Below are 25566 nucleotides of genomic sequence, written 5' to 3' on the forward strand. Positions count from 1 at the left end.
ATTTGTGAAGAAGGGTCTAGGCCCGAAACGTCAGCTTTCCTGCTCCTCTGATGCTGCTTGGCCTGCTGTGTTTATCCAGCTCTATACTTTGGTATCTCATACTTTATTAACTGCTCTTTTCACCTGTCCTGTCACCTTCGATCATCTGCGCACACATATACCTAGGTCCCTCTGCTCCTGTAACCCCTTTAAGACTGCACCCTTTCTTATCTTGTCTCTCAATGTTCTTTGTCAATGTCCTTTTGAAGATTCACACTGTCCTCCACACAGTTTACAAGTCTTTCAAATACAATTTGAAGAATTCTTACAAGACAGGAACTCACAGATTTAGTAGCAACTTATTAGCATGGATCAGTTAACACACAGAAGAAAGAATTGGGATTAATGGATCTTTTTCAGGTTGAAAAGATAACTAATTGGCTTGAAGTTGGGGGCAGAGTGTAATTTATCCAAATTTTGTCGATACAAAAACATAGATGGCAGGGATGTTGTGACAAGGACATAAGGAATCTGCAAAAGGATGTAGGTAGGTTGAATGAGTGGTAAAATCTTGGCAGATGGAGTTCAATGTATGAAATATGAGGTCATGCACTGGAATGAAGAATCAAAAGGCAGACTATTAATAAAATGGAGAGACATGCCTTAAGGGTTGACTTATCAAGAATGGCTAAACAGGTTTCACCTTATTCATTAGATTTAGAAGAACGAGGCATGATCCTAATAGAACATACAAGATTCTGAAGGGGTTGACATGGTAGATATTGAGAAGACGTTTCCACTAGTAGGGGAATCTTGAAGTAGGGGACACAGTTAAAGGATAAGGGAACACTGATTTACAACTGAGGGGCAAAGAGATTTCTTTTCCCAGAGGGCAGTGAATGTCTGGTTTTCGCTACCAATAGAGTTGTGGACGTTAGATCATTGGATGTATTTAAAAAATATGTAGATAGATGTTCAAAATGGAGGAGTTGAGGGCTATGATGAGTTTGCATGAAACAAATCTTGTGGCCTAGGATGAATCAGCCATGATCTTGTTGAATGGCAGATCAGGCTTTACAGGCTGAATGGCCTACTCCTGCTCCTATTTCTAATTTTCTTATGTTCTTTGCAGTTGATGAATACTTTTGAAATATAGACAAATTTGTAAGTAGGAACTGTGCAGCCAATTTGTGTACAGCAAGGTGCCACAGCCAGGAACATGATGATAATCAGATAATCTGATTCAAGATTCCTGACGAAGGGTCTTGACCTGAAACGTCGACTCTCCTGCTCCTCTGATGCTGCCTGACCTGATGTGTTCCTCCAGCTCCACACTGTATTGAATCTGATTCAAGATTCTGGCTGCAGGATAATTATTAGCCATGGCACTGAGGATAACTCTCTGCTCTTCTTCAAAACATCTCCAGAGTATCTTTTACCTCTACCCAAGAGGGAAGACGAGCTTCATTTAAATGCCTACATTGATAATATAGAGTTTCTACACAACTTGTCACTACGTAGTTATACCCTTTGGCTGGTGGAAGCATTGACTTGCCTAGTTTATATTCCACTGGCTTAGCCAGTACTGCAGAAAGATCTGAATGCAATCTACTTTAAATTCTCCTAATCTCTGTCCAGAAAGGATAACCCCCAATTTTAAAACAGTGCTCTCCTGGACTTACCCACATGAGGAAAATCATTTGCACGTCCACCTTGTTAAGGCCATTCATGATCTTGTATACTTCAGTCAAGTCACACTTTACAACTTCTAAACTCTGGTGGAAACAAGCCCAGTTTGTTCTCTGAAGCACCTCCGATGTATTTATAGTGTCCCTTAATTAAAATACATCTGCATAACATGCTCCAACCACTTATCCTCCAATTTATTTTTAACATCATGAGATTAGATTTAGTCTTCGTTTCATGCTTACAATTCCATGCACGATCAACTTGATATCCATAAACTTTAATTTTTATAATTATCACCTTTGGTCAAAATGCTGACATTCACTAGGGTATAATAATGATGCAACAAATTCAATTCAATCTAATCAGGAAAGTGGTTGAAGTTAATGACTATATCGGAGTTTCTGAAGTCTTTCTCACAATTCCTTCACTATCTTGCACATTTAAAACACACAAAAGCATATTATTTCCAAGTATGGCCAATAACATACATAATTTATTGTTTTTAAAAATACTCACGGTATGTTCTTTTGAGATTTTCATTTTCCACAATCCTCCTTTGGCATTACTCTCATCTTCCCTATGGAAACCAGTAAATGCAAATTCAAAGTAGTGAGAAGGTGTATGCACACTGTTCAGAACTCTGCTCTCCTTTAGAGGTTTGATATTACCCCCAGTTACTTACCACAATGGTCGTCTCTCTCCTCTCATTAGGTGGTAACTACAACGGAGGGGCAATCTGGTCACTGCAGGAATATTGTTGTAGACACTCCAAAAACTCTAGTGGGAGAAGGGGAAACACAACTAAGTTAAAATATAATGTTCACACAGGAAAAACATAGAATTTGAGTGGTAAATAAACTATATGTCAGCATTTATTCAAAATGAATTCACTGAATTCTGAATAACATTTTATTCAAACATAAAAAAAATTAATAATACCATACTATAAACATTCTGATTCATTATTTAGATGAAGATGAGGCTCCATATTCTTGAGGTAAAACATGGACATACTAGGTCTGGGAGAATCTATACTTGCAACTGTTTCCAAATATTAGTCATGCAGCACTTAATCTTTGCATTCTCAGTGGACTGCCTCATCGACAGCCAAACAGAATTGATATCTGCAAATTGTGTGCAAAGTCTGCAAGATTACTTTTATACTTGTATACATATTCAATTTATACATGATTGATATTAATTTTTAGTGCCCTTATGAGCAAGAACATGGAGTTCTGGGCACAGACTAAGGGAAGACTGCATGTCAATTAACTGAAGAACACTTAAGATTTAGAAATGTTTGAAAGTGAGAAGACAATTTGTTGAAAAACACTACTAAAATTGCACTGGTACAAGACTAAATGCAACATGCGCCATGATGTCAGAAATACCGTACTCTGAAAACAGAGCAGAAGTCTCAGCATGTTGACTTCTTGACTGCAGGACTGCAAAAGATGGAGGAGAAGAGGATAAATAATTCTTTCCAATTTCTTTTCTCTCCCCCTTTGGGTTAACTGGTGTCAAGGCATCTAATTAGAAGTTCTATGGGCAGTGAACACTTATAGTCTTAGTGTATTACTAATCTCATTTTACTGGAACTTAAGCAAGTGAAAGATTATTTTATACAAAAAAATCTGGTTCATTAGGTTATGAGCTCTTCCTAGCCATACAATTATACTAATGGATTCTCTTAGTTCCTAAAATTATTGAGGTCAGAAGTCACACGACACTAGGTTACAGTCCAACAGGTTTATCTGAAATTCTGAGGAAGGGTCACCAGATCCGAAACGTTAACTCTGACTTTTTCTTCACAGATGCTGCCACACCTGCTGAGTGGTTCCACCTTATTTATAATTTTTTTGGGTGATAATATTCCCATCCAAGATAGTGAAGGACTCAAACACCTCTGGGATTAGTGAATGTAGACCAAAGTTCCGGTTTTGAATTCCAAGCTGACATCCGGCAATTTGGCTGGCATCAATGGCCTCAAAATCTTGCATTTGCAAAGGCAAATAAAAGTTCAGTCAATGCTAGTTTTTAAATGACTACCTTTCAAAAAGTCTATTGATGTTAGTTTTGAGCCGACATCGATCAGGCTAGACAGGAATGCTTCCTACATTTTGAGCCAAATGAAGCATGGTAATTTAACAGAGTTAGTGCAAAAATGCTCCCACCCACAGAACTCTGTCAGTAGCTTCGCAAGAGGAGGGAAGAAAGATTGGGGAAAACACAATTTCTAACTCATGACTTAAGGATGGTAATACTTAGTATCTTATTAGTGCATCATCTTCAGTTCTGTCATCCACAAGTTGCACTATATGTAATGCAAAAATAAATTCTTGGAACAAAGAATATATTTTTACAAATACTCTTTATACAATTTCTAGATTGAGTGCAGTTAAATTACATAATAAAAATTAATATCTGTAAAGATGAGGCTTGGCAGCAAGAGGGGCTTGTTATGGAATAGCTGGAAACCACAACAAGACAAAGTGATCTCTACAGATGTAAAACGGGGGTACAGAAAAACTACACATGTTGGAGACATATAAAATTCCTAGGGTCAAATAACACATAATGAGCAATGAATATATGCTTAAAAAGCCTGTGAGCAATGAACATGATGCTCAATCAAGACAAAACAAAACAAAATAAAGTAATATGTTGGGCATGTTTCTTGAGTCTGTTGATCGTGTCTAGCTCTAAATCACCACAATCACCTTTCTTTACCCCTAAACTGTCCCAAATCAGAGTGCCTACCCAACATCTAGTACTGGCACAACAGAAATTTCATCTGACTAAATATCAGGCAGACCGAAGCCATCGTCTTCCAACACAACTAAACTATGTTCCTTGGCCACTGATTCAATCCATCCTCCCAGGAAATATCTAAAACTGAACAAATCTATTCCTGAACTCAGATTTTGAAGGACACCCTCATAAGAAAGGGATACAATGCTCAATTCATCCATTGCCAGTTACGACATGCCAAAGAGAAAAACTGCAATCACCTCCTCAGAGGACAGACACAGGTTACGACCGATAGAGCACCCTTCATTGTCCAGTACTTCCCTGGAGTGGACAGATGACACCATCTTCTTTGCAGCCTTCAACAGGTCATTGATGATGAAGAGCATCTCCCAAAGATCATCCCTACACTTCCACTTCTCACCTTCAAACAACCGCCAAACCTTAAACAGACCATTGTTTGCAGTAAACTACCCAGCCTTCAGGACAACATCAACTACAACACCATACAACCCTGCCACAGCAACCTCTGCAAGACATGTCAAATTATCAACATGGATACTACCATCACACATGGGAACATCACCCACCACGTACACAGCAAATATCTTATGTGACTCGGCCAATGTTATCAACTTCACATGCTGCAGCCAAGGCACAGCATATGCAGACCATGCATCCGCTAAGACAACGGATGAATGGACACTGCGCAACAAATCGCTGGACAGGAATGTTCCTTCCCAGTCGGGGAATACTTCAGCAGTTAAGGACATTCTGCCTCCGATCTTCAGGTAAGCATCCTCCAAGGTAGCCTTCGAGATACACAACAATGCAGAATCACCGAGCCGAAATTGATAGCCAAGATCTGTACCCACGAAGACGGCCTCAGCCGTGACCTTGGGTTCATGTCTCGCTACAGGTGACCCACCTCACTGTTCTGCATCTATAAAATTGTCCTTACTGTCCTGTTTTGACACCATCACCTGGATAAATTGTTATAATCTCTCTACCTTTATTAGTTTTTACAGATTTGGATTACTTATTACTTTGGTTATACACTTGGCATATGACTCTTATACCTAGCATATTATTCCAGTCAATTGGTTTGTCTCCAGCACCACCTTATTTGTAATGTTTTTGTAATTATCTATCTGCCTCATTTAATCAGATTATAGGTCATCCCTTCACTTGTTATTCAGCTGTTGACACTTTACTCACACCATCTGAGATATCTGCGCTCCTCTAATATTGGCATCTTGACCTTCCCTGATTTTAATCATTCCTCCCTTGGTTGTCATACCTTTAGCTTCCAAAACCCTAACCTTAATACTATGCTGCTTCAACACTCCTACCTCTTTCCTCTTTTAACAAAGTCAGCAAAACCAATCTCTTTGATAAAACATTTGGTAATGTGTTGTCACATCACCTTCTGAGGGGTTCTGTGCCAAATTTTGGCACCATTACTACAGAGTGCCTTAGAACATTTACTATGATTAAAGGAGTTATATAAAATTTCACATAATTGTTGTTAATGTATTCATCACACATGAAATGACTGCCCATCAGTTGTAGAACAGATTTTAAGACTTAAAACCGCGATTAAACAGCATAGTTTGTGCAAAGACATAGTAAAGAATTTTAATGGATGGGCACAACTTTTCCTATAAAAGCGGCGCAAAGAAAAATCGCAGGGACTAGACAATATTCATTTTAATGCATCAAGATTTTGCAGGTAAATTGTTGTACATTTTACAGGTGATCTGTTAAACTTTACAGCAATATTAATAGATTTTTTTAATACATAGCCACAAAATTGCCACTTTAATTCAAATATCTAAAGGTCTGCATAATTGGAGAAAATAATCTTAAATCACGATCTAATTTAAATTTTTATTTTAAAATAAGTGTAGTTTTATTAGTTACCTAAATCACAAATCAGCTAATGGATTAAAAATCAGACGTATTTTCATTCTATGCAAGTAAAAATATCGGTTTACAAATGCCCCATTTAATCAAATTAGAAAGTCTAGAAAAATGTTTGATATTACAGCTTTAACTGCATGCACTTAGGTAACTTTAAAGATACGAATAAGGTAATAAAAGGTATATGATTAGGTTTATACTTCAGTGATACAACACATTTAGTCAAACCTAGTGTCCCTAGAAACAACAATTAAGTTACCTCCAGCAACAACCAGAGTTTCTTTTACTTCAAAGCTAATAACATCTTTACGACAGGTGTGTCCAACATATGGAGACAGTCAAACCAGCAAAAAACTTGTAAAGACATAAAAAATTAGTCATACCATATTCCGCTTTAAATTCACAAGTTTAGTACTATCAAAAAACTTTGGAGGCTAGTCATGAAAATAGATGATTGTGAACCTGTACAGATTTAGACTTACACATTTAAAAACCGACAAATGTGACACCATGGATGCACTTAGCTATAATACCAAGTGGAAATTCCAATTTATTCCATGTAAAGTCTCTTAAAAAAGGGACAATATACTATCAGATAAAAGAGCTTGCAATATTTTTGAAAGATTTAAGCACAGAAGGGGACATTGAAGTTTTTTTTTTAAAACTTAAAACAGAAAATGTGAAATACAGATTAGATTAAACAGTATTGTAAATAAATCAAAAGGGTAAATGATTGGGATGAAGATAGTTCATGAAAACTAAGAGGGGCAGACAGAGAGTTCAGTTACAGAAAATAATTAGATGTTAATGATTTGGGACAATATACTATATAGTTTATTCACACAGTAGCAGTTTTATTTGCATCAATTCCAGCCAATTTTAGACATTTTTCATTTTCTAGATCTCCTGCGTATCAAAGTCTCAGTATATCAGATCAGTGTTGTTGAATAGTTCCCTTGTTATGATTTCTTGAGCACCTTCTCATTAATAATTGACCAATTAAAAAAAACATTTCAGGCATTTGTGGTATACTTTATTTTAGCATTTAAAATCATTGTTTGAAGAGTCCCAGATTAAAACGTTTCGTGCCTCAACCTTCTAAACAACAAAATTTGATCACACATATCGACATATTAGGAAGCTACATACAACCTAGAATTTAATATATGTGCAGCTCATTTAACGTTAATCTCCAAATTAATGGTTATACGCCAGTTTTAGGGTTTCTGCAACAGTTTCTATGGGATGCCAAAGAACAGAGACAACACTGTGGAAACAGATTTAGTACTGTCAGATGATCATTTTTCTTTTAGAACAGCCTGGATACCTAAACATTTTAAAAGCCATTTAAGCAAAGTACTAATTGTATCATAGTTTCCATATCAATTGATAATTTATTTTAAAACAAACAGCACTAAATGTGAAAAACTACATGATAAAGCTCTCTATGAAGTACCCTCAAGTTAATGTCATATTATAAACAATATTATGTTTAAATGTATATTCGTTTTTTTATTCATTCATGGGTTGAGGGCATCCCTGGCTAGTTTTGCTGGGTAAAAATTCTCTAACACTCCTCCTAACAGCACTGTGGGTGTAACAACATCAGATGGACTGCAACAGTTCAAGAAGGCGGCTTATTAACCTTCTAGGTTAATTAGGATTGGGCAACAAATGCTGGTCTCATTTGCGATGCTCACATCCTAGCAATGAGTAAAACTATGACCAGGATACAAATGGCAAGAGTAATAAAAATGATGCATGTGCCCTTTTCATTGCTTTAGGCCTCATCTGTCTCTACCTGGGCAATTCTTTTCCAAGGTGGTGGAAAGAAAATGCTTTATTCATTAGCTCTGCTCTTTTGATTACCATTATTATTACTCATTCATTTAAATTATCAATTTATTACTTCTGACATTTTTTGTTAAATCATTTTTACTTTGCACTAAACCATATCTTTGAAAGAGAAAATAATTGAAATATGAAAGGTTGAATAAATCTGGTATTACCGATCAAAAAATATCCAAAAATCAATTGAGAGCTGTCTTTTCAGAGTGAGAAAGCATATACAAATCCACCAGCAAACATGGAATAACTGAAGTGTTAATGAAAATAACTTAAAATAATAAGACTGTGTTGAAGGCATTCTTACAATGATTATTTATACTTTGGACAACAGAGTCAGAGTCAGTCATCGCTGCATCACCTAGCAGTAGTTCTAAGTTGTCAGATACTTTTACCATTACATATTATTATACATATTAGTCAGCCAGTCTCCTTTCTCAAAATCGGGGAACATGTACAATGGTGTGAACTTAGTTATACACTAGAAAGCCCAAATGATGACAATCAAAGAGATAGATCATGTAACGTAGGTTAAAGGGTGCCTTCAGGACGAGGGGTGTTTATCTATCTTGTCAAACATCTTTTTTCACATCATTAGAGATCTAAATAGCAGTAAATACAACAACTTTTTTTTCCAAACTACAAATACAACCAGGGTTGAAAAGCCAAATCCCGACAGACCTATACATAGAAGTTTGGTCGTTACAATTATATTTACTTTATAATTTGAAATCTGAACTTCAGGCAGGTTGCCCCTGACTTTTATTGACAGCAATAATCTTAAATGACTAATGGCACTGAAATTGAAGGACCAGGATGGCAGCACATACTCTGGTTACTAATGTGGCAAGCTACTTATCTTGCTGGTTTATCATTTCTTGATTCATCCTCAGAGCTGGAGACTACATTGGGCTCATAAATTACTCTATTATAAATTGTGTTGCTTCTGCCAGCTCGTGGCAATTAAGCAAGAAAGGTTCGCTATTGCAGGCACCATGAATGTACTTTTGGCTGCTTTTACTCCTCTGTTGCATTTCACAGCAAATTCAGAAAGACATCTACCAAGAAATTTAACGGTGGCACAGAGGGTCCAGCGATGAAGAATATAAAAGGTTAAATTCCTCTTTAGTAATTAAATACATCAACTGTGTTTGAACTGAGATGAAACACAATCAACCATTATATTTTCAGTATATTTTAATAATCCATTTCACAACACCCTTCCCCTCAGACAATCAAAATCCAATACTTCCTTGTCTCCAAAGTGAAAGCTTGCACACCTTTGAGAAATGCCTCTGGATATTCACTGGTGTACATATGAAATATTAAAATAACAGATCGGTGTTATTAACTGGAAAATGTCCCAAATCTAAACAAACAAATTCCATACAGGGGTTTTTAATGCAATAATCTCAGAATGCAGGAAGAAGCAAATGAAACATGTAATTAAATCCACTGTGCTCTTGAGCTTCTGTAAACTTAAATTTAAATACAATTGTCACGTAGGTCCATCTGTCTATACTTTACAGTAGTGGAATAGGAAATGCCAACATACTGTGAAAAACAAAGGCTGATTTTATAACACTTTAATATTCATTGAGGCATGAAAGTCTGAAATTCATAGGACTTGTAAAACATGCATTTCAGCACAACCTATGTAATATAGATGATCAGCAGCAAGGAGACACTCAGTGCTTGGTAACTGAACAGATGGTCAACATGTGACACGGTAAAACAAAACATCAATGCAAATATCTACTGTCTTAAATACTCAATCTGGAACTTTTCATATATTGTTTTGGTATTCAAATATTAAATATTTTTATGCTAAGAGATGAAACAAAAATACTGAAGAGTTACTGAGGCATTTTCTGAAGAAGGGTCTAGACCCGAAACGTCAGCTTTCCTGCTCCTCTGATGCTGCTTAGCCTGCTGTGTTCATCCAGCTCTACGCCTTGTTGTCTACTGAAGAAATAATATTCCTTTTCGCAGAGCCATCTGTAAACCACTGATGAAATCTTGTAACTGTTATGATTCATGAGAATCAATATACTAGTCTTAAACTTGGGAACAAAATGTATTAAAATGCTTGACCAGATCTTTTCAAGGGACAAAATCTACTGGTTTTGGGCAAGTTATTATGGGCATATTGCTTTGCGAACCTCCAGATAGAGTCAATTTTGGAACTGCATGGACAGAGAATGAAGCAGCATTGTTCTGCTGTATCATCCTCACCATCCTGAGACCAGCAGTGTGAATCAAAAATTAGAAGATAGACAGACTTCAAAATAATCTTGGAACAAATTACTGCAGATGCTGGAATCTGCACTGAAAACTAAAAAGTACTCGAAATCTCAAAGGGTCAGGCAGCATCCATGGAGAGACAGCAAACTAATGTTTTTGTGTCTAGATGACTCTTCATCAGAGCTTGGCCTGGTCTCAAATATTCAGCTCATTAATAAAGTTGTATTTAGTAGAAATACATTTCAACTTAAATCCCACTCCTAAAATAGTTTTGAGTGGTGTCTTCCATTTATTCTCATTTACCAATCTCAAAAGTAGCAATAACTACCAGATAATTTGAGGAGCTTTTTCACGTGCCAAGCTAAAATATGATTACAGGCAGTCTCCGGGTTGAGACTGGTTCACTTCTGGAGTCTGTTCACAACTCAATCTGTACACAATTTGAAATACAATAAAGGACAATATAAAACAGCCATTCGTAAGTACAGGAAACATTTGTATACTGGATCTTTAAAAATTAAAAATCTTAAAAAATCGCGTTCATAAGTATGAGCATTCCTAAGTTGGACATGATTCCCAAATATTCCCAGTTTATTGGGAACATTGTGGTCTAATCAATGGTTCTTCTCATACAAGGAAGCTTTGCTTTCCACTGATTGCCTGTGGAATCAGGACAAGAGAGAAGGAACCTCAGCCAGTACTTTTTCTCTCCTAGCCTGGGATCTCGAGTTAATTTGTGCCTCCCCATTGTTGTCTCAGCTAGAAAACACAAAAATCCGCATATTGCTTTGTGAACCCATAATGACACATGTCTCAGTCTAGATCACACTGTTTTGTAGAAACCTAGATATGCAGCAGATGGCTCAAAGCTACGTGCGGTACCTTATTCTACCAAAGTGGATGTCACCAATTATAACTGATCAATTAATGTGCAGGTTCACAAAGACTTCCAAATATTTTGTTATAAGTGCAGTTTCCTCCATTAGACAGACAATAAGCAGATGTCCACTTTTTGATACTTGTCAGTTATCAACACTTTTTTTAAAATCAGAAATCAAATAACAAAACACCAGCGGATTACTGATACTACATTACTCAGATGCCAGATCTGCCATCAGTCACATTTTTAAGCAACTAACTGGTTGTTAGGAAGTAAATCTTTAAGAAATTTCATTTTCATATACTCAACTTTATTAAGCCATTAAAATTAATAATGCTATAGGAACATCTTGAAAAAAATCCCTAGGTCTCCAATAGGATGACGTAATCACAAATTAACTAACCTGTAAAAGTTTTCAGTGCTTCTTGCATCGTACATTCAATATTCAAAAACATTGCTATAAATCTCAAGACATGCTTTGCAATCAAAATCACACTCATTGGAATAATATCAGTGCTAATAAAATGGTTTATTATAATTAGTTCATCAGACTGGAAGTTCTACTTTGCATCTATTTTTCCAATTTTCCTGTTAAAGCATACAGTGCAAATTTGTAGCTAGTTGAATGGAATAGGCAAGTTAGCTGATAATGCAGAAGGAAAAATAAAGGAGTGGATTAGAAACTGGGCTGTGCAGCCTGCCAGTTTCTTGGCAGTTACTCTCCTGAGCCCCAACCTAGCCCAATACATTTCCCAAAGAGAGGTGCTCTGTCACAAGTGATAACCTATTACTCTCAAATAAAGCCCTCTTACCACATGAGCTCCATTATAAGGAGGCCCAGGACTAAATAACAGAAGGGCCCCAAGCATCAGGTGCGAGGAACTCAGACTAGATTTCTGGGACTAAATCTAAATCTGGGCTGAATCTTCAGGCGCTACCAACTTGGCAATGGAGCAAGCAACTTATTTCCCATAATCCATGGATGCTGAATATTGGTTCAGTGGTAACATTCTCCCTTGGGAGCAGAAGATTGATCGTTCAAATTCAGTCTAGATATCCAAGTACATAATCTGTGCTAAGAATACAGTACAAAGGGAATACTGTACTTCATGGTTGAAGCATGGTTGACGTTTGGACAAAATATTGAAGTTACATTGCTACCTGCCCTCTTACATGCTTGTAAAAGAACGCAGGGCACTATTCAGAGCAAAGGAGTTCAATCTGATATCTTAGCCAGCATTTATCCCTCAACCTTGATGTATGAAAAGTGGCTACCATGTTTCCGAAGTACTTGTTGTGACTGTGTTTCTTTCCCCACGACAAGATGGATTAGGAGGCTTCATGCCTTAGTTTGCATGTTTCAAAAAAATAGTCAGGAAGTAAGTAAAGGAAAATGCAGGGAGAAAACCATAAATACACGACTTTAATTCTCATATTATTGTTGCACTAATCTTAAAAGAATTCTCCCACTGGAGTAATGCGCAGTCAGAAAAACCATGAAATCAAAGTGAATCCTAATGATGGGGGATGGTGACATCTCTGAATGTGAAGTCTCATGGATCAAGTGTCAAGTGTCAGGTATGTTCGGATAGTTGGAGCCATGCTTATGGGTAGATTTGATTTTTATTTACATCATACAAAATGCTACCTTTAGGGGTGCATCATGAGTGATGTAACTTGAAAACTTCCCCTTGTTGAAATGTGATGGCAAAAATTTCATTTTGATGTAATGTAACAATAAACTGCAATGGTAGAAAGAAATATTCTGTGCATTATCATCAATAAATTACAAAAGTAGAGCGGAAGACAGAAAATCATTAAGAATAAATTCAGCATGATAATGCTGGTAGACTATTACATGGTGATGCAACATCTTCACCTCATGGAATGCTGGCACAAGGTGTGTTGAGAATGGATCACTGCTAGTGATCAGGAAAAACAACTTAGCTGAGAGTTCTGAGGTCGATTGAAAAACCCAAACTGTCAGCGTGCTCAGATCAGCTAACTCAGCACAGAGCAGTAATGAAAGCTGGCATCTCCGTTTCCATATGTTAACATGCACATTTTAAAATCTGAGCTACTAGAGAAGTTCGTTTTTTTTTTAAAAGAAAAAGCTCCACAGATACTATAAGAACATATGAGTATTTTGATCATCTTTATATTTTCAGTGTGAAGTCTATTGTGACTTTATTTTTATGCAGATTTTGTTTTAACACTAAAACAAAAGTTTACTAAGCAAAGGAAATTAAGACAAATCATAAATCTATTTATTTATAACACAAATTCCAAGCATTTTAAACACAGTAAAAGAACAGTCCTGGTTCAGAAATTTCTAACAGAAACTTGGTGGTGCAATTGTCTACTTTGCTAGGTCATAAAATCCTAAAGTAAACAAAAACCCATTAGGCTGCCAAAGTAGCCCTCAAGCTGTTTTAAAAGAAATCACCACAACTGTTTTAAAATAAATACTCACAAAGCTAATTATTAACTTAAGACACAAAACACCCGTGTTGCTTACACGTAATTCAAAATCCAAATTTAAGATAAATATTAAAATATATATATAAATCAGACAGTTAATATCACAATATACAAATCCTGGATTAGACCATATGTGAAGTACGATGCAAAGACCTGGACACCAGACCCTGGGAAGAATATACTAGCTCGGAAGGGAATACAGGATAGATTGATCAGAATGGTAGCCAGTACTACTCTGGTAAACTGCAGAAGAGAGTACATTTAAATTGGATTTGATCCCATCTTGATGAGTTGTCAAAAGTTGGGCTCTGTGCCCGTTACAGGTTAAACAATTCTGTGGTTGCTGAGGACATACAGGTTTTCTGGAAGTACATCTGAATATACAAATACAAATCACCTGCAACTATGCCTTTTTTGCTTTCTCACACTGCTTTATTTGCTTAAGGATTTTACATGTCATGACATAGGAATGATAGTCAAGTCTAAAACTACCAATATTATTGCTGCACACCTGTTCTGCAGGTTGAGCTCCTTTACTAAACTATGAATAATCAGATTCTTTTAGAAAATTATAAGATAGGATAATTTTTATGTATTGAATGTTACTAAATGGAGGCTAAACATTTTTTTAGAAAAAAGAAATTGATTTCAAACTTAGTTTGAAACACACTGCCAACTACTTAGTAAAATGCCAGGTGAGAGTCAGAGAAGGTGACAAAACTACTGATTCTAATCTGTTCTCATGTCTAAAATTTCCCAATTGCTAGTCTACCCTCCGTTAACCTCTTGCTTGACCAAATGCACCAGATACTTGTTTTCCTAAGGGCTATCCATTAAAGCATCACATAATTTTAAGTCTGCTAAATTTAATCTTCCTGCTGCCTAGATGATACAATCCCAATACTGCTTCTGTACCATTGCACCTAGGGACAAGCAGGAGGTATGGATCCTAATGTGACTGAGCTAATCGTGTGAATCAATTTCTAAACCTACTAAGTTTAAAGTAAAGAGGCCCAAACTCTCAGTACCAATTATCTGATCTTGAACAGGACATGTGTAATTTAAAACCTAGTACACCTGCTAAGACAGTTGTCTCATGCCTTAAATGTGGTTACTATTCCAATAAGTTGGCTTGTACTTGGGGAGGCAGTGTTAAAGTCATTGGACTCACAATCCAGAGGCCCAAACTTATGTGCTGATTATAGGTTCAAACTCTATTATTGCTAATGATGACATTTGAACACAATAAATCTGGAATTAAAAGCTAGTATAATAGGTAGAACATAACTAAACCTACCACAGTAATAATCTATCCAGTTCACTAATGCTCTTCCAAAGGAAATCCACCATCCTTGCCTCGTGCAGACTAATATTATAGCTTCAGATTCACAGAAACATGGTTGAACTCTTAACTGTTTTCAAATGGCCTTGACAGCCAATAAGTTCAATGCCATTTAGGGATGGGCAATGAATGATGGCCCTACCAGCAATGTCCACGTCATGTGAGAAAAAATGTGCTTTGACTTTTTTTTGGTTTAACCAGGATTGCAAATCGACAGCTTTGAGCAAGGTTTGACAATAATCGGTTTAGCATAGAGACTGCAACAAGCCCGCTAATCTTCATCATCATGGTTTCAGTTCCATAACAAACTTTAATTAATTAAAATAATCCAGCAAAAAACACTGCTTTTTTTCACTTTGCTAAAAAGAAGCCCAAAGTTTACTTCTTGACCTAAAGTTTAAAATCTCTGCCATAGAATTAAAAACTGGGAATCGGAACAGTACCAACGTACATTCATGCTCAGCTACCTCAGCTAAACGGTCATTGCCTTCTTAGCCAAGATTGCCTCAGCATTAGCAAGGGTGTCTCCTCAAACCAGATTTGGTCAGGTTCAGCAGATCAGCAGTCATCCACTATTATGCTATGGATGAGGTGAACCTGGTTATCAAGGGAGTGGTTGTTTTAAGGCAGTGAGTTTCAGGCCTGCAATGGCAGCAAGCGATGAGCAGAAGATTTGTAGAAAGTGCATTAGGAAACCAGAAAGGGTACTGTGGGATAGGGAAGAAGAGTACTGTTGATAGAGATGAAGGCAGGATGGAGAAAAGCAGAGAATCAATAGATGAAGGAAATCCAAGGAGTACAATAGCACATTAAGTTCACAACTAATTATATGGGGAGACTGCTTGTAAAGTATCCTCATCAGTATGTGCAAGCACTAATGCGAAAAATTATTTTAAAATGCTGTTAGTAGCACTAATTTAATGCAAACATACAGGCAGACATACAAAGGGGCAAGCTGGTAGAGTGTGAATGCAATTTTCAGTTTAAGGGACCTAAAATAGGAGGAAAGTGATTTAAGATAAGGAGTATGTTTTTTTTCAAAAAGAAAGAAAAGCTAAATAAACATTTAACAAGAATGAAATTTATCAAATTGCAATACATCTACTCCCTTTTTGGAAAATAGAGAATGCAATGTGGACAAGAGACATCTGTCCCATCAGCTTTGGGAACACCTTGGTTCTGGTGATGAAGGAATTTCTGCCAGCAGCCATTTATCCTGTGCTTCTCATAGGATCTATTTTGATAATTTGATTGTACTCAATGGTGCAGGGTTTGGTCTGCCCATGATAACTTGGCATATATGTGGCTTAATCAGCATTTCTTGGAATTTTTTGTAAGTTGCCACAAAGAAGTATTTTTCCTCCAAAAGAAACAATACTTAATCAATCAACGGGAACACTGTTCCTCCTCCGAGCTCTTTAACACTAATTGTTGCTGTTGCTGGTTCTGTTCTAATCAGAAATAACTACACTCCGTTCTAACATTAGCAACTTCTCCAGCAATTAAAGACAACCACGGTAAAGTTTTATCTGCACAGTTTGAATGCATGAAACTCTACTTCTCCTAATTTCACAGGCAGGTATGTGCTTTATAATTGTGGCTAATTACTTTCACTGCTCAGTGTGGCATAACTGGGATGAACTATTAAAATATCCATACAGGAAACAGAAATATAAACTCCCCAAAAAAAAAAACACACCTATCAACTGGAGTTATTTACAGATCCTAATGCAGCTAACATTTGTTAAACTCAGTGAAAGGCCAGGTGCTCCTAAAACACGCCTAAAATGGTTTGCGTGTTTGACATTTTCACAATTGAAAATGCTGTATTAGAAAAGGAAATTTGGAAAATAAACCAAGAAATATATACGAAAATTCCCAAATTAGTTAAATCTTACCATCATAATTTTATAACTACAGTCTTCTGGACAGTGAATGATGGTCCATTAGTTCTTAAGCTACTTCACTGAGTTACATACACTTCTCTCTCAATAAGCTGCACAATGTTAAAATATATAGTCTTTTTGAAACAGTACAGAGAACAGTAATTCAAAAGGTTTTTATATTGAACGTTTATACTGGCTACCTTCCAATTAATTGCAAAATGACAGTATTTCATTGATTTCTTCCATATATCAATGTTTTCACCTCACCTGGACAGTTTGCACAGTATAAATTTTTTTCAAGTTGGATTCGCACTCTGCTGCAGTTGTTCCCGGAACTGACCTAAAAACAAACACAAGTAAAACTAACTCTGGTGTCTCTACTCAGAAAATTGTGTTGTAGTTAATAGGAGTTTAACATTTCGAATTCATGTCATACATTTTAATCAACAAACAGCTAGTATGAACTCAGGGGATGTAGGCTCTGGTCCAGCAACATGCTACCTAGCTGACCTTTCTTTCCAGTCCAAATCAAATTCAGTTCCCTGAGAAACTTAACCCGGTCGTTAAAATTAATTTCCACTTTAGCTTTATGATGTACAAATAAAATACAAAAACTAAATGTAGCTAATACTATAAATACAAAAATGTCCAGTCCTGCAATACAAAGTTTTGACACTGGAGGATGCTATACTACTTAGATAGCTCAGATGAAGTCTCATAACAAAAGCTTTATTGTGAAGGTTTTGCATCATGACTTCCGGTTCATGTATAACTGGAGCTAAAAAAAAAGCTAAGATTAAACAATGTTTGACGTTCTTCATGGTTAGCTACAAACAGGATTCAAGCTTCAAATTACGCAATACATTATTTGATGGGAGGAGCTACTTACAATTCTTGAATCACAGAATTACTGAACTGTTAGTACAATACAACCATTCAGCCCATCAGGTCTGCACCTGTTTGCTAAACAAGCATTTCATTTCATGCCATTCTCCTGCCTTCTCTCCATAAGTCTGCATATTGTTCCTGTTCAAACAGCAGCTCAAGTCCTTTTTGAATATCGCTACAAGGAAACAAACAGTTGGAGCTTTTCGTCTTGCACTCAGCAGGGCTAGGATGCAAGAAGCAGACTTGAAAAAAGAGACAACTTACGCAGCGTGAGAAAATGGTGTTGATCATTTGGAACTTCATTAACAAAGACGTAGCAAGAACAGTTAACTCTCAATCTTTAGTTCTCTGACTAAGCCAGCAGGCTTTGGTCAAGATGTTGCCATGGAAATGCAGAGATTATATTCCTTATGACCAGTGTATAATTTCTTTATGCTTACATAAAACAGGGTCCTGCGTATTAGTATGCAGCTTCAAGCACAAGCAAATGCATCACACTGCAAGCCCAACTAATGATCTTAAATTTATTTCCAGTGTAATTTTTAGCACAGTATGGATTATTTAATAAGTTAGTTCCAATATCAGAATCACATGCCTTGCAAATGCCCTGACTGAAACCGCCTTTACCACAGATTCAGTTACTGCATTCCAGATTCTGACTGTGCTCTGTTTGAAAAAGTTCTCTCTCATACCCTTTTTGCCTCTTTTACTTGTTTCTTTGTATCTGTGCGCTCGTTTTCAACCGTTTCATGAAAGGGAACGGTTTCTCCCTATCTATCCAAAAAAAAGGTCAAATCTATCAATATAGGGTTAACGTGGGTATTTCGTGGATGACACTGAAACAGATGAAAAGCAATAGGTTAGGAAATCAAACCAGATAAGCAGCTGTCTCCTTTGACAAGCTAATGACTATACAGTGGGGCAGTGAAGCTGCTTGATCAATGTATGAATTTGTTGATTTTTAATTAAACTAGATTTGAGAAGAATCTGGTAATATTAGTCTCTCAGCCAAATTCCAAGAATGCAGTACTCAACTTCAGTTTTAATCTGAAAATTTATAAATGGTCTTTCATTTCTCAAATTGTTTCAGTATGTTTTAATATGGTACAATCTGATTCAAGGATCAGCACAGATGCATCGAAGAATGCAAAGTTTTAACAGAAGGATACAGCAAAGTCAAAGCTTGAAGTTATGAGCAAATAAAGAAAAATACTAAGGCAACCTCAATATGGAGCATAGGAATAAATTACAGTACTCTGCTAGCAGAGATTAAGAGGGCCGTTATTTTTGTGGGACAGACTTGGTAAAGCATTGCAATCAATAATTGAACCAAATTATAATTCTTTTCTTCTCACCACCTAATGATTGAATGAACAGACAGGTTGCAAGCTGGAAAAACCAGCAGTGAAGAACACAACACAGAACTCTTGGGGACAATCCCTAGGAATCGGGAAGGTGCCACAGATAGGCACCAGCAGCAGAAGCAATTGAGGAGAAGTTCAAACGTGCTCTGCCATTCAATGGGATCATGGCTGATTTCATGTTGGCCTCATCTCTACTTTTCTGTCCGCTCTCCATTATCCTTCCACCCATTATTCATTAAAAATATATGTCTCCTTAAATTTACCCAATGTCTCAGTGTCCATTGCCCTCTGGGGTAGTGAATTCCACAGATTTGTGGCCCTTTGGGAGAAGCAATTTTTCATCTGTTTTAAATCTGTCACCTTTACCCTAAGACTATGAACTCTCGGTCTAGATTACCACACGAAAAAACATCTTTTCTAGGTCAACTCCCTTTAGCATCTTATATTTCCAATTAGATCTCCTCACTCTTCTAAACTCCAGATAGCATAGACCCAAACTACTCCATCACTCGGGATAAGCCAAATCCCATATTGCTGGGATCAATCTCGTGAATCTCCTCTGAACTGCCTCCAATACAACTACATTAGTCCTTGGATAAAAAGGGACCAAAATTGTACACTAATGCTTAATATGGTTGCAAGCAGCATTCCCTACTTTTTCACTCCTTTAGCAATAAGTGCCATGGTGGCAGCAATAATTTTCAGATTTTACAGTCTAAAATGCCATCGTCCATACTGTGTGTAAAGCTAAATACTGTGATTCATACATCTGATCTTCAAAGCCCATGCTGGAGACTTGAATCCTTAGACAGGGTTGTCATTGAGGGAACATTACATTGACAGATGTATATTTTTTTTAAAACACTGATTGTGGACTAAAGTGGAAACAAGAAACTTTTCAGAGCCAAGGACTAGGAAAAGAAATGCTGCATACTTTAAAAAATAATTACTGGAACTCACTGCGAGAGTCAAGTTCATAATGTTGCTATACAAGCAGCGGCTAAGGGAGATACAAGAAAGCACAGTACAAAGGATGCCTGTGCAAAATAGATTGCTCATTAGTTTGTGCAATTAGGTCCAGTTGTGAATGCCAGAGGTTATCAGCTTGAGAAACAATGATTGGTTCTTGAGCAGCTGAACAGCTGGTGCATGTTCAGAAGGAATCTGCAGTTCATATAAGTGATAGAATAGATTCTCACTCAATATGGCTTATAAAAGGGACCTGACAAAACAAACAATGTGGTTGCCAGAAGCTTTCACTAACTGGAGGGATTGTGGGTTCTCATTAAAGCTGATAACTTTGTAATTTCAGTCCTTGAAACAGTGCAGAAGAAGGGAGCAGTGATCAATAGATTTTTGTTTTAAAACGGAGCAATGAGACTAACGAAAACTGAACCTGGAATAGCCCGTGAAACAGCATTTCAAGATCTAAACAAAGTTCTCAGTACAGTGGTAGTGGCCCTACTTCTCGGCCAGAAGGTCTGGGTTCAAATCTAAATTGCTCCAGAGATATCTATAATATATCTTTATGCATTGAGGATGTTAAAAAGGATGATACCAGTTAGTGTACCACACCAGTGTTAATATTTGGATGTTTTTGACAGAGTTCAGGTTCTAAAACGATTGAGCTCAATTTTAAGAGCTGAAGGCTACAGGGTTCACAATTGGAAAAAGGAGATATATAAACAGAAATTGCTAGAAAATCTCAGCAGGTCTGGCAGTATCTGAGGAGAGAAATCAGAGTTAACATTTCGGGTCCAGTGACCCTTCTTCAGAACTGATAGTAGCTAGGAAAACTTTTTTTTTTGTGCAGAAGCTAGGGCGGAGTGAGAGAAAATAAAATGCTGTTCTTCCAGCTTATGCAGAGCCTCGGCACAGCAGTGCAGCAGACAAATACAGTCTCATGCAAGTTCAGGACAATGTGATCTCTCTAGGTTTGATTGTTACTTGCTTTGAGGCTGTACCGCAAGTCAACTTTGGCCATTAGCTGCTACTTGATCCCCACCATGCCATGTTCCTGAGCCTGTATACTCAACTTTCTCATCCTGGACACACAATCAAGGACAGAAAATATGTAAATCATATACAATTAACCATCCTATTTTAAACACGTCCATCGAAATTACAAAAAAAAGTTGCATTTCAGCTCGAGTCAGACTGAATTTGTGAAGAAACACAGACCACTTGATAGCAGGTTCAAGCAATTTCCAGAATGCTTAGGAAGTGATAATTAATAAACTAAGATAACACGGTGTAGAGCTGGATGAACACAGCAGGCCAAGGAGCATCAGAGGAGCAGGAAAGCTGACATTTCGGGTTGAGACCCTTCTTCAGAAATTAATAAACTAAATTCAGAAAGTCTTACTCCTGTACACAGCACAGATTAAAATCTGGCAATATTTCTTCAATTACAAGTTGTTTGTTTCAGAACTCAGTTTAAACTTTTACTGCAACACAAACGAGAAGCTACAAATTGAATGGACCGAATCAAAATGACACTAGGTGGCAGTAGACCTCTACTGCTGAGCAGGCATTACACATTGCTAAATGCCTGTTTCACACAATGACTTTGATGTATGACTATCACAATGCAATGTGCAACATCAAGCTGGGAAGGGGCACGATAATATTTAAATACTTAAAAATATTTAAGGACAGGCTTTGAGCAGTTATTATAGAAGGATTAGAAATCCCATTTGCAGCTAGACAGTTGAAGTCTTTGACTAGCATTTCCCTAAGCAATAAAATCAAATATGAAAAGAACCAGTCCAATAATTGGTCAGGGTTCCCCTAATTACTCAGCTAGCTAAAGCAGTGAGTACAGAGGACTGAGCTCGGGAAATTTAATCCTCTGCATACTTCAAGTTAGCTGTTCATTGCCTGGGCACTGCAACTGTTTCCAGTCTGCTGAAGTCCTCACCTTTGACTGTTTATCAATTATCAGCATTTAAAGCGGGGATGAAAGACTGCATTGACCCAGATGCCATTAAAACTTGTTCCGATGGCGTAAGTGGATGAGAGTAGTGGCATGGCATTCTTTGGCAAGCAACAGTGGTTGCAAAATACTTGCAGGCAACTTTGGGATTGAAAAATATTAAGATATATTTACATGAAAAAGCTCTCATTTCTGCATTCTAATTCACCCCCACCAAGTAGAATGCATTAATACATTGCAATTAGCACATAATTAATTATTTCAACCCATCAATAAACTTAGCTGCTTTACCTACACCTGGTTAGCAAACCAAAGTCAATTTAAACAAACTGCTATTTTTCTTGCTCCATTATGATACTAAAATAATTAAAATTAAAAAAGATTAAGAACTTTTAATTTACAAGGCACAAGACCACAAACTTCCTAAAAATATCATGCAAATCAAGAAGAAGGGAGAACACGAACAGCCTGAATGCAACGTGTTGCAAGCCCTAAACATCTCTTTCCAAACACAAGTACATCAAACATGATGCCATACATATATGAATGCCATGTCATAAAAGGGTGCATCATTGTCACTGAACATCCTGCAGAACCTCCAAATAGAAATATGCACTTCCTTAAACTGCATACAACTTTGACAAAGTCAAACATATAGGATTTGGGAGAAAGTACTTCATGATCGCTCTTCATAAGCTTCCTAGGAGTCAAAGATGCATCAGTTTCAAGACAGGGTAGACAGGAAGAAATTTGTCCCCCTGGTGAAGGGAATCAATGATGAGGGGATATAAATTTAAGGAAAGGGACAGGAGGTTTAGAGGAAATATTTCTTCCCCCAAAGGATAGTGAGAATCTGAAATTCACTACCTGTAACAGTGATAGAGGCAGTGGCCCTCGTAATATTTAAGAATTAATTAGCTGTATACTTATGATGCCAAGATATACAAGGCTATGATCCAAGTGCAGGAAAATGCGATTAGAATAGTTAGGAAGTTGTTTATGACCAGCGCAGATGCAATGCGCGAAAGGGTCTTTGTGATGTTGACCTCGACCTCTATGACTCTATGGATAACAAGAAGCTTGGAACCACCAAAGTAATCTCAGTTCTACCAATATTTAGAAAAGGGAACAAGTTTAAATATGCTCCTGTTCAGCATATGCTGGAACTATGTCTAGATGTAACTTCATTAGTGTTTTCAAACATCCATAAATTAAAAAAAACAGCTGGTGTCTTTTGAAGCATCATTTCATCGAGGGGCCTGCAACAAAATGGTTCTGTAACATCTCATCTGCAGCCACCAACCTTTTCTAGTAGGATTGCATTAACGAAAAAAAGCCTTTAAAACAAAGAAACATGCTTGTGTGTGTGTAAAAACTTAATTATTAAACTGCACTTAAAATTGAAATTATAATTTTAATGAAGCAGTAATGCGCTCTGAACCTGTGCATGGTATCATTATGACTAGAAACAATGCCTTTGATTTGAGGAAAAGGATTCACAATTGTGACCAGTTTCCAATACAGCCAAGATGATTTCTGAAATAGGCTACTAGAAGCTTTTTATATAAAAAAAAGCTCCCAGAATAAGCTGTCACTGCCTCATGAGGCTAGCAGGTTGGAAGTCAAGCCAGTCCACTATTCCCAGAATCGACACAAAACTTAAAGATTTTAATCAAAAGACACAAAATTCCCCAATCTAACCATCTCTGCCACCGAGGTTAACAGACAAGGTTTCTGTTCTTAAGAACTAATATTTAATACAAATAAATATATTCTAACTTTTAGTAAACAACTATGGATAGCGGACATGTAACTACCTATCAAATCCCAAATCCTTCTAAAACTAGCCTATCATGTACATACACAGACAAAAAAAGTTGGTATTGCGGCTGGAGGGGAAGAAAACAAGCTGAGCAGTTCAATGCCCCAGTACACAGGATTCACTGAGTTTGAAGAACAGCAAGTCCTGGCATTCAAAAAGACAAAGACAATCTCCTTCTTCCCATGTTAGTTTTCACCTCTTCCAAAAGGCAGATTAGGATATAAACTGCAAAGTTTTTTAGCTACTGGTTAAAGTCCACAGCTTACAGTCACTGGTGACAGAAAAGAGGTGGTTTTCTTCAAATTTTAGGCATTTTGCTGGAGAGGAACATACCAACTGGCCTTACAGCTGTCCAAAGGCTTCTGCTTGTATTGTTCGTACCCAGATGCTGTTCAACCTCCCGGGAGTTAATGAGAGAGACGTAGTCAGGCTGATGGCTCTCGACATCCACATCTGGTCACAACCCCACAAAGCAATATGCTACTTGTTGCCAGTGTACGTTACCCATCCTTGGGAAAAGGAGTCAAAGGGAGGCAATACCCTAGTGGTATTATCACTAGATTATTAATTCCAAGACCTAAGTAATGTCCTGGAGACCTGGGTTCAAGTCCTGCCATGGCAAATAATGGAATTTGAATTCAATAAGAAAAAAAAAATCTAAAAATGGGAGTCTAATGATGACCGTGAAACCACAGTCAATTGTCGGAAATATCCATCTGGTGTAGTAATGCCCTTTTAGGAAGGAAATCGGCATCTTTACTTGACCTGGCCTATATGCGACTCCAGACCCACAACAATCTGGTTGACTTAAACTATCCTCTGGGCAATTTGGGATTGGCCTAGCCAGCAACGTCCTCATCCTGTGAATGTTTATGCCCCTTTTTTAAATTCAAATTGTTTTAACAACTGCTTGGTAACTGGGTCCCATATTCCACAAGGTCAAATGGAGTTAGTGGCTGGACAGGCAGTGTTTTGAACAGACAGTTAACACTGAATATAACAAGGAACAGAGAAGCTCGGTTGAGATCTGCTAGTTTTCATTCCTGATACAGAAACTACAAACTTGGTGACTTCAGAAGGGTCATAAATAATGTCACACCATGAGTTTAACAAGAAAGGAAATCTTCAGGAATTCGACTTCAGGATTCTTCAGCAGAACTCGAGAACCACACTGCACAAGGATTGAACCCTGGACATATCCAGAGACAGACACTGTTGGTTGGAATCTTAGCTAAATTGCTCCTTGAAATCAGATAATAGCAGATTTGAGAGGCTGAACTTGCTTACTGGAAGGGTCTTATTTTAGTTGCTAAATGCAACAAATTTTAAATAATGCTTTCACTATTTGATTGTGCAATTTCTTAATAAGTAGACATTTAAAGGTAGCTTGTGGTAATTTACACACAACACTGACCAAACAGGCAGTCTTCCCCAATGCTTGAAGGGGAACTGCAGATGCTGGAGAATCCGAGACAACAAGATGCAGGGCTGGGTGAACACAGCAGGCCAAGCAGCATCATAGGAGCAGAGAGGCTGACGT

At 37.3% G+C, this 25566-nt stretch overlaps 1 protein-coding gene across 1 annotated transcript in view; it reads right to left on the reverse strand.

Moving 5' to 3' along the window:
* eif4e3 (eukaryotic translation initiation factor 4E family member 3) overlaps window positions 1-25566 on the reverse strand; it is a 64745-nt gene that overhangs the window by 20089 nt on the left and 19090 nt on the right. The window contains exons 2-4 of the mRNA XM_020529611.2: window positions 17285-17357; window positions 2351-2445; window positions 2185-2245 (exon numbers count right to left, since the gene is read on the reverse strand). Of these exons, the coding sequence (XP_020385200.2) occupies window positions 2185-2245; window positions 2351-2445; window positions 17285-17357 (229 nt within the window). The remainder of the gene's footprint in view (window positions 1-2184; window positions 2246-2350; window positions 2446-17284; window positions 17358-25566) is intronic.

The sequence above is a fragment of the Rhincodon typus genome, chromosome 16 (genome assembly GCF_021869965.1).
Source record: "Rhincodon typus isolate 14 chromosome 16, sRhiTyp1.1, whole genome shotgun sequence".
NCBI lineage: Eukaryota > Metazoa > Chordata > Chondrichthyes > Orectolobiformes > Rhincodontidae > Rhincodon > Rhincodon typus.